Source organism: Urocitellus parryii, chromosome 2 (assembly GCF_045843805.1).
Source record: "Urocitellus parryii isolate mUroPar1 chromosome 2, mUroPar1.hap1, whole genome shotgun sequence".
NCBI classification, from domain to species: domain Eukaryota; kingdom Metazoa; phylum Chordata; class Mammalia; order Rodentia; family Sciuridae; genus Urocitellus; species Urocitellus parryii.
Window position 1 is genome coordinate 133,044,413 of NC_135532.1, and position 11,226 is coordinate 133,055,638.

The window sequence follows — 11,226 nt, forward strand, 5'->3', positions numbered from 1 at the left end:
TTTCTAATGTTAAACTCAGCTAGTCTTTCTTTAGAACTAGTCTTAGGTAAATGTGAATTTGGAGCTGATTGAAAAAATCCCGCCTTTCCAAAATTTCATTAATGCTAAACATACTTTTAATAAATCAAATTGTTTTCAGAATTCTATTTAGTATGTTATTAAAAAATGAGTTTTGGCTATACTATAAATTTTATTTTTATTTTAGAAATTTAGAGGAAGAGATTAAAATATAGAAAGGACTTTTAGAAGAGAGAATGGGAATTATTAATGAGAAAGAAAGTAACAGAAAGAAGCCCAAGACTGCTGATAAGTTTCCCCCATTGAACTCTTGCCTAACTTACTTTGTTGTGTGTATGCACACAAAGAGAAGGAAAGGAAATACTTCATCTTTACATTTTTGAAAAGGACCATATTGTCATTTCAGCCACTAGTGAACTATCTAGATGTTAACCCTTTCAGTCATTCTAGACCCAGAGCCTTCTATATCAAATCAGTAACAGTTTATTTGTTCATTTAAAGAAAACATGAAGCCATTTGTTCCCTGTTTGGTTTAGAGGTGATTATTCTATGCTTAGTAAAAATAATAGAAAAAAACTGAGAATAAACTTGGTAATAATTTTTTTTCTTTAGAAGCAACTTCTAGAATTTTAAATTTCAGAGACCTTCAATTGTAAAGAGTGTTATACCAAATACTGAGCATATTGGAGTTGGTTTCATTACATATACATTGAACATTTTGCATCTAAATATTTTATTTGAGGAGTTAATTTAATATGCTAGATTTGGCTTTATGTTCATGCTGAGTTTACTCTATATTTTAAAATAATATTTGCACATAAGAGAAAAGTCAAATAAATAAAGGTAAACTGCAATAAAATGTCACATAACCCCTGTCCCTCTAGTCTTTCTTTTCATAGACATACCTTTTGATAGTCTTTCTTTCCAGAAGTATCAAGCATGAACATAAAGCCTCTTTTGAGCATTAATTATATTAATTGTCAGGCAGTTTTCTGTAGAATAATATCGTAAATAGGATATTTTGGCTATTTGTAAGTTTCTCTCTCTCTCTTTCTCAGTACTTGGGATTGAACAGGGGAGTACTTTACCACTGAACCTACTTCCATAGCAGACCTTTTTTATTTTATTTTATTTATTTTTGAGACAGGGTCTCATTATGTTGCTTAGGGCCTTGCTAAGTTTCTGAGTCTGGCCTTGAACTTGGCAATCCTCCTGCCTCAGCCTCTGGAGCTGCTGGTACTATAGACATGTACCACTGTGCCCACCTTATTTTCTGTTTCTTTGGCAGTCTTTTTTTTTTTTTTTGTACTAAGAATTGAGCCTAGGGCCTGTGTGTGTCCTGGATCTTTGATATATATTTTTAATAAATAATAATAATAAATAATAAATAATAATAAATAATAAATGAGTTCCCATATTGTTTCTAATTCTCCCCCCCCAACCAATTCCATTGGATTTTTTAGCTTTCAATTTTTAAAATGTCATAATTAAAATAAGCATTGGCAAATTACTTTGTAGTTTAAAAATAAAATGATGATGGAAAATGTATTTAAATGTCAAAACATTCTTTTTTTTTCTGAGTGTGCTTCTATATTTTATGAGCATAAAAGATTTCTAGTGGGGCTGGTATGTGGCTCAAGGGTAGGGTACTTGCCTAGTATTCTTGAGGCTCTAGTTTACATCCCAGCACTGCAACAACAGCAAATAAAGAATCTAGGGCCAGGTGTGGCTCCATGATGCTAAGACAGGATGATCTTTTAAGTCTACAAGTTAGCAATGTAGCAAGATCCCATCTCAAAAAATAATTAAAAAAATAGATAGATAAATAAAAGATATATAGCCTTATGGTGACACTGCAGCCATCTTACATTGTAGGAAACAATGTACACTGATGTTTGTATGATGGAATTCCCTAAAGATTCATTTCTCAGAATGTATGCTTATTGTTAAAGCAGCACATGACCTTACAGCTCTGATTACTTTATGGTGCCATATGTACACCAATAAAGGAAACATGATCCCTTTATTATGACCTGTAGGAAATATATATATTTTTATAAATTTTGTTTTTCTGGTACTGGGGATTGAACCTAAGGACACTCAACCACTTAGTTACATATCCATCCTTTTTTATTTTTATTTTGATTCAGGTTCTCTCTAAGTTTCTTAGGCTTGCCTTGGATTGGGAACCGTCTGCCTTAGCTTCCTGTTCAGGTCTCCCTATTCAGTTATTTTACAAATTATTGTGAAGATGATTAAAACCTTGAAAACTATCAGGATTTTAAACATAATTGAATAAAGTAGCCAAGGAATATGTAAATATATACTTATCAATGGTTTTCCTTTGTGCTAGTAGTCACCATTTAGAAAGTTTAGAAAATAAAGATCTGTCTTCCAATAAAATTTGGCATGAAATAACTACAAATGATCTCATAAGAAACACATGATAACTATTTTAAGAAAACTATAATACTGAGACACCTCTGATATTCCTGAATGGCAATACTGACTACTACAAAGATGTCAAGTTGTCTTTAATTTACAAATTTATTGCCATGTCTATAAAATCCTACAGGGACATTTTAGAATTTTATTGAATAATTCCAAAGGTGGGTTTTAAAGAAAAAGCAATGATACCTAAGAAAATTTAGAAAACAGTAATTTCTTTGTGAGACATTAAATTATACTTTTTAAAATTAAACTAATCAACATTACTGCTCAGTTTCAGAAATTTATAGATGAATTAAGAGAAGGAATAGATGGCCTTGAAATATAAGACATTTATTGTATTACAAATGTAGAACCTTAACTAAAGTTTTTAACGCTGACAACACTTATACACATTAGTTGTAGATAAATACAAGAGTTAAATGCAAAAAGCCCAAACCATTTCAAAAACATAAGAAAATGTAGGTAGTGCATATTAGCTCTTTAAGTAAGGAAATGCTTGTTCAGCATAGAAGCTATATAAGACTAGAAATAGCATCTATATTGTTCCTTATGTTAAAACAATCAGGAATGTAACAATTATATAAACTAACTATGGCATCAAACATGAATTTTGTCAAAATTAAATCTTTTAAAACAGTGAATAATGAACAATTAAAATATAAAAGATTAAATAATTAGGAATATAAAATCAGACAAAATAAATATTGGGGGAAATAGTGACAAAGCTGGCCAATTATTTCCTTTCTTAAAAGCTTATTTCATAATTAAATACCAAAGCACTGGTATTTCATTAGAAAAATGGTCAAAGTGTATAAATAGACAATTTATAAACACAGTTTTAAAAGTTAGAAAATATACCTCGCTAGCTAGTAACATAAAGCAACATAGTTTAAGAAAGCAATCTGTTGATTGTGTGTGTGTGTTTACTGGGTTTAATCCGCAGTACACATACACACACACACACACACACACACACACACACACACGTGCTCTGCCACTGATCTATTTTTGGGGCAGAGTCTTGCCAAGTAGCCCAGGAAATACATATATTTGCAGTCCTTCTGCTTCAGCCTAAATTGCAGGGATTAGAGGCGTGCACCACTGTGCCTGGCTATCAAATTGTTTTGCAAACCATGTTGCTTTTTTTTTTTTTTAAAGGAAGTTACTCAGGGCTAATGAGGTAAAATAGACCCTTTCCTAATCTGCTAGTGGGGATATTGTAACAGTATATCTGTTTTGGAAAGCAATTTATACATCAAGAATTTAAAAATGTTTATTTTTCTGCTTTTCTACTTCTAATTTTCTAGCCTAGAAAATGGTATAATCAGAAGAGACTTGTCAGCTGTTTGTTAAGAATAATTCTTATGAGTATTTAATGACTTGAAAATGCAGATAAGATACAAAACTAAATAAAATGATTCCAATTTTGTTATAAAAACATTTTTATGTAGGTAGGAAAATATCTATGAGAAATAATACTAAACAGTAAATAGTAATTGATTAGTAGAGTTGAGTGATTTATATTATTCTGTTTTAAATTTGTGCCTTAGTAACATTATTTAGTAATTAATTAGTAATTACTTTTTAAAAGATACTGGTAATTTTAAATACTGTTACTTAATTGGGATTAGATAAGCCCAAGAATCATTTAATAAACAGATCAAGTGGGAAAAAGAAGGTCTTGAGCAGGAAGAGCAGGTTTCGTTGTTCTAATGAAGAAATTAGAGAAGCTTTATCAAAGTTAAGGCCATCTATGTGACTGTCAGTGGTGGAAAGCCAGAGTGGGCAATTATAATTATGGAGAATAATATTTAACACTTGATGTATATTAAAAGGCTTAATATTTCATTTCAAAATGTTTCTGTGAGTTATCTTGTTTTATCCTTATGAATACTATAAATTAGATACAACATTTTCTACATTGAACTTGTGAAATTTTTCAGAAAAACATTTTCCCTAAAATTTTCTATAAAATTCTCTGTAGCCACAGAATGAATGTGCTTGAAGACATAGTCTTATAGTGTTAGAATAGTGAAGCAATTTGCCTATTCATAGTCTAGATTTGTACATTTTAAGTGAAAATTATTTGTAGGAATATACAAAAACTATCTTGTTTAATTTGTTTTCTCTGAAAGCCAAAACAGTTTGAACAACTAAGATTTTGAATGACTAACAGATTAGTTATCTCACTTGTAAATTTTGATCGGTGACTCTTGGCTTATATGAGGTCTTTGATTCCTTTGGTAATGTGATACAAACTATGAACTCGCTCCTCAGAAAAATGCACCTGCACGTGATCATTCAAAATTTTCCACACAATTTCCCTGATTTCTGCTCTTGTGACCCTAGGAGTTCCTGATCACAAGCTTAGAACCTCTCATTCCATATGCAAATTGAAGAAGAAAGAGAAAAGTAGAAGAAAGATGAAATCTTAATTTGAAAATTTATTAAGGTTTTATTGGTTTTGTAGTGGAGTTCATACTTAAACACTAAGAATGCAAACTTTCTAAAGTTGTTAGTTTAGGGTTGGTAGTATGATTCTATATTGATATCTCTTTCTCATTGCTTTGATTGTGGTCCTTGCAGTGAATTATTCATTTACTGAATACTTATTTTATGCAAATATCCTTAAATTAGTGTGTTTCAAAGGAAAAATTATTTCAAGCACATTACAAATCTTGGGTGACTCAATTTATAAATATCCGCATATGTGTACTTGTGCTTAAATGTTTGATTTTAGAAGCAGTTTTTTTCTTAATTTTAAAGTAATAATTATTTTTCAACAGGAGAATCTTATTTACACTGCTGATCCTGAGTCCTTTGAAATGAATACAAAAGATATGGATAGTACATTGAGTAGAGCATCTAGAGCAATAAAAAAGACTTCAAAAAAGGTGAGTTTCAGTGAAATTATTTGACATATCTCTAAAATATTTTTTAGTTATATTGAACTAATATTATCATAAATACTGGTATATAAAGATAGTCTATACAACAAAGCCATTCTTTGGTTCTATGAAATTACCCACAGAATTGAGATAATAGTTTTGGTTCCATAGCTTCTTTGTCAGAGCAATTATAATAACTTGGTGTCCCTTCCATTCTTGTTACAGTGGTATGTCTATGAATTATGCTGCAGTGGCATTGTGCTCTTGGTGTTTTAGATCTAGATATGTGTTCATTCTTAAATATTGCCTCAGATGTTTTTTCAGCAAAGGGCTAATGACTTGAGTCTGAGGACATAGGATCTAGTCGTGACTCTAGAAGTGTGTTTAATCTTCTCATGATGAAGATGACTTCCTAACTTATTGTATCAGAGTTATTGAAGACTTATCAGAGTAATTGATAGTAAGGCTTTTTAAAAGTGGAACTAGAATTTTAAGGTTCCTAGGGTAATTTGCAACCAGATAGCTTACTCTTATATTTGTAAGTTTAATATTGTTTTGTTTTCTTTCCCTGTAAAGGATAGGCTTTGTGCCATCTTTGTGTCTCTACATGTTAAATAATAATTAAAAGAAACTATCACTATTCCAACAAAGAAATTGAGGTTCAAATGGTTTTACATGAGAGATTTCACAAGGCTGTGATAGAATCTGACATATCCCAGGTGTCTTAACTCCCAGACTGCTTTTTGCCTCCCACCCTCTTTTTTCATAGGATTTCAGTGTTTTCTAAATGTAAGATAGACTAATCTACACCTACATTTTCTCACTGCTTTATTCCCTATAGAATTTTGTCACATAATATTTGTAGAAAATTGTATATTTGGCTTTCTTTATGCCCATTCTGATCAGATACATTAAATTTGTATAGGCTTAACTAATTGTAACTTTTTAATTTTAGGTTACAAGAGCATTTTCTTTTTCAAAAACTCCAAAGAGAGCTCTACGAATGGCTCTTATGCCATCCCATAGCTCAGTGGAGGGAAGAAGTCCTTCCAGCAGTGATAAACATGGAGTGAGTCGTCTGCCTAGCACATCATCATTAGCAGTAAGTGTTTCTGATTTAATGGGCTAAATGACTTAACTCATGGAGTTGGTTTAGAATTCTTTAGCATTTTAATAAACTAGACACGTACTTAATGTGTAGTGTATTCAATATGAAATTTAACTGGGATTGAAATTTATTTTAAAATTTATTCTAAATTCATAAAAAAAGAAGCAGGTTTCAATCTGGATTGTCATTTTACTAATGTAAATACTATGGTTGTTTATGCACGTGGGTTCTAATTACAGAGACTGAGTATTATTCCCTTTACTGTTTCTTTGATGAGTAGAAAATAATCTCTGAAACTGAACTTTAGAGGATGATACTGGTTCTAAGTTTGTATGTATATGTTTAAATAATTCCCTGAACAATCCAAATTCACAAGTGTCAGATTTATTCAATAAGGGCATTTTTAACACATATAATTTAGTGTACAAATATATCTGTTCTTTCTTTGTACAGTTATTATTAACTTAAGTATCTAAGGTTAAAGAAAAGCAAATGACTGTCACTTCTCAGCAATGTGTCCTTCAGAAAGTTTCTTATTCTCTCTTTGTCTGCCTTTTTATAGATGAGAGGAAGGAGGTCAGCAGTACTTATCTCCCATAGTGTTATTATAAGAATCAAATTATACATATCAATGTATAAAGTCACAACTTATATATATGATATGATTATATGTTGAGACACAATTTGGTTGGTGATTAAGAGCATGAACCCAAGTGTTCAACTTTGCTCTGATATTTTTTAGCCGTACGATTTTTGGCAAGTTATTAAAGATCTCTCTATTTTACTGTCATAAAATGAATGTAAAGTGGTTGTAAGGATTAAACGAGTTAATATATACTAAGTACTTAGAATAGTACCTGCACATTGTGGGTGCTCTAGTAATTAAAAAGTATATTACCTTTTATATTATATAAAATTCATATAGGCAAGGCACATAATATTCAGTAAATTTTTTAAAGCTAGTTATTTAGGTCTTTAGTTAACACAACAAAGAGTTACAGCTGAATTTATATTTATGCAGATTTTCCTTCAAGGTTAACCTTAACCAGCAGGAGACAAGTTGTATTTAGTTGATTATATAAATATATGCAAAGTAATTTGGCTAATTTAAATTGATAATGCAGATACACATTCATTTATTAAATTTTAAGCTTTCTCAAGGTCAAAGTATTATCTTTTGTTTATTTTCTGCATTTATATAACTATTATTAACTATTGTCTTTCAAATGAAGGCAAGTGGATTTTATAGAAAGACTTTAGGAAATTATATATAGTTATAATACTTTTATATAGACAATATATACCTAAGTAAATTAAGATATTTTTAAGAGTTTCATGTCCTCTTCTCAATTGCTTGTTTCTGTTCTAACAGATAAACCATTCTGTTTCCACAAGCAATATAATTGGATTTACTAAGCATATTTATGTTCAGCGCTCAAACTCTACTGGTGGGCGCTCTCAGTTCTCCTGGTTTCGATCTATACATCATTCTGCCTCCCGAGCTAGTTTTTCAAAGATACTAGAAGGAAATATTGATTTTTTTCAAAATTCAAAAAAAGTCCTATCCAAGTCATCTTTGACATTTGTGAAGAATTAGGAGATATGCCAAGCAATAATGGAAACAAGCCTCGTGAAGTTTAATGTGAGCTTATTAGCTATTTGAAATTTATATTCTGAAAAAAAAAAGAGAGAGTGTTCTTTCTCCACTGAATTACTTATTGGGTGGGTTGGGACTTTTGAATTCACAACTTTATTACTGCTTTGTTTAAAAATAGTATAGGTTTAATAGTGTTTCTTTGCATATTGCCAAATAAAAACAGTTTTACAAAGTAATTTACTGTTCTGTACAGAATATTTAAGATCCACTGGAAATTTTATTTAGGACAATATTCTTTTAAAAAAATGTTATAAAATGTAGATTTCTACTCTAAATCTGAGTCTTAATCTTAAATATTTGGCATTTATATAAAATTCATATTTTTAATATGTCATCATAAAAGTTCCACCAGAGAAAAACTAACTTAGTTCTTTGAAAAAAAAATTTTTTTTTACTACTTTGCTAAGAATTTATAACTAGCTACCTTGTTCACTATAAGTTTAGTTAGCTATTTATATGTTAAATGAAACTGTATGTGTACATACATACATACATACACACGTACTTATGTACGTATGTACTGGGGATCAAACCCAGGAACATTCAACCACTAAGCTAAACCCCAAGCCCATTTGTTTTTTATTTTGAGACAAGGTCTCACTAATTTACTCAGGCTGGACTCAAATTTGTGATCTTCCTGTGTTAGCCTTCCAAATTTCTGGGATTACAGGCATGTGCCACCTCCTGTGGCTCTAATCTGATTTACACCCACCCTTGGGTTTTTATATTCTTGTTTATATGCATATTTCTTTATTATAGTTAAAAATTCTGATAATATTTAACTTTGGCCTCTGAAACAGAATTTAGATAGCTAGCAACTTCTAATCACTGTTATCCAGAAGCACTTGTGTTTTGCTCAGTTTTCATATGGAGCAAAATTAAACACACACACACACACACACACACACACACACACACACACAGAATTTCACATATAATAAGATAGGATTATATGACTTTTAATTTTAGAAAATTATTTCCCATGAGGTGATTTCGACCTTCCCAGTTTTTTTTTTAAAGAGAGAGAGAGAGAGAGAGAGAGAATTTTAATATTTATTTTTTAGTTATCGGCAGACACAACATCTTTGTTTGTATGTGGTGCTGAGGATCGAACCCGGGCCGCACGCATGCCAGGCGAGCACGCTACCGCTTGAGCCACATCCCCAGCCCCCCAGTTTTGCTTTATGAATTAAGAAGAAACCACTAAACTTGATCAGTTTATAACTTTTTCTTTCATAATCTGTAACACTGAGTCATTAATATCTCACAGAAGAAATTTTGATTGTCACTACTAGCAGTAAGCCAATGTCCATTCTAGTTGAGTTAATATTCATTTAGTTTCAGAATGCTAAAAGAGGTTCACTCTCTTGATTTTTAAGTTCTTTTATTTAAAGGGCTTAGAATTGTCAAATGTCATTTAACTAATTCTTTAAATAATTTGTATGATGTAAAAATGACAGGCATGATAATCATGCCGAAATTTTAAACAAAAATTTAAAAAGTATTTGTTTTGTCTTACAGGGTATCCCATCTCCCTCTCTTGTCAGCCTTCCTTCCTTCTTTGAAAGAAGAAGTCATACTCTAAGTAGATCTACAACTCATTTGATATGAAACTTAAAAAAAAAACTTAAGAAATATGTAAATTCATATTCACATAAGAAACTGACTTTTGGTACTTGTATTTAGCCCTTGGTAAAAGCTGAAAAGAAGAAAACTAACACTAAACTATGCCATTTGATTTTCTTCTCGAAAGACTAAAGTTTACCTCTTCTGTTTAAAGTTAATTCATGTAAAAAATTATATTGATTTTGATGTAATTTATCTCTTTGCTTATATTTCTTATCCGAAGACCAATAATTTAAGTTATTCATGTTATCACTAGCTTTGTAACCCTGAAACAGTAATTAAATTTTATTGTAGGTGTTACTTGTGAATGTGTTTGTATAGTATCTGTGAATGAGTTTATGGAAGTACATATTTATGTCTCTCAATTTGTGTGGAGATTAAATGATAGTACAATACTTAATGAATAAAAATCTGCATATATTCCTGATTAAATAGTGCAGCTTTGTTTCACAAGCACCATTTAATGTATTTAACTGCTGTTTTTTACAGTATATTTTCTTAAACATTTTCAAGATCTAGCATGATTTGCATTTATCAATAAGTATAACATTTAAAGAAGAGTGTTTCAAAATGTGCTTGCAAATTGAGATAAGGACAGAAAGATTTAAAAACTTTGTATATTTTGCAAAAGCAAGATATTGGATACACTTGTAGCTGTTTCAGAGACAATATATTTTTGGTAATTTTTAGCCATTAGCAAATATTGATTTAGTTTGATACTGTATTGACTTTAATTTCAAAGGAGAAAACCATTGTAAAGATTGTTTATGCTCTTGATGCAGTAATTCTAAAGTTGCCATCAGTTTTATTAATCTCTTGTGGAATGCATAGATATATGTATGGTCAACTTATTGTGATCTTATAATTAAATGTAAAATTGGAAATTTACTTTTGTAAAATATTTTTCAAAGTCATGTTATCATTCACAGTAGTCTTTTTTTTTAGTCATCCCTACCTGTTTAAGGATTACTGAAAAGATTTCATAGTTACTTAATAGTTTTTAATTATCTACTTTAATAGTTTAATTGACCATATAGATTTTTTTTCTATGCCATGTATGTGTCACTTCAGAGATTAATAAATGACCTTTTTTGGGCTGTATTTTAAAAGTAGTTATATAAGTAGAACTTTGTAAATAAATAACTTAAAACCTAATGCATTTTATGCCTCATGTCTTAATTCCTTCCATCAAATTTTCATATACTAGGTATGAATGTCTCATCATGCTCTGTTCTCTTTTGGTTTTGGCTTATTCCTTCCATTAATATATTGAACATTTTTGTATACTGTGTTATCTGTAGGATGGAAGTTTTTAATATGAAATCTACATTATGGATTGAGAATAGTGAATTCTATATTTTATGTAATTTTTTTTGTTGATTTGTATATATGCATTTTTTTTTCTGGCAGAAAACATAATCTTTACCAATTTTGTTAGAGGTAGAGGTGTGATTTTTCCCTCAATGTGGTGTGAGTGT

The 11,226-nt window shown here is 30.4% G+C and overlaps 1 protein-coding gene across 18 annotated transcripts in view; it reads left to right on the top strand.

Annotated features, from left to right (window-relative positions):
* The window catches only part of Ect2 (epithelial cell transforming 2), a 91,322-nt gene extending 81,589 nt beyond the window's left edge, over positions 1–9,733 (top strand). For 14 of the 18 annotated variants that reach the window (XM_077794087.1, XM_077794088.1, XM_077794095.1 and 11 more), the window contains 3 exons: positions 5,256–5,363; positions 6,313–6,459; positions 9,644–9,733. In XM_077794087.1, the coding sequence (XP_077650213.1) occupies positions 5,256–5,363; positions 6,313–6,459; positions 9,644–9,733 (345 nt within the window). Of the gene's footprint in view, positions 1–5,255; positions 5,364–6,312; positions 6,460–7,837; positions 8,063–9,643 lie in introns of those variants that run through there. The other 4 variants (XM_077794084.1, XM_077794086.1, XM_077794085.1 and 1 more) reach the window with 2 other exon arrangements.
* The last annotated feature ends 1,493 nt before the right edge of the window (positions 9,734–11,226 follow it).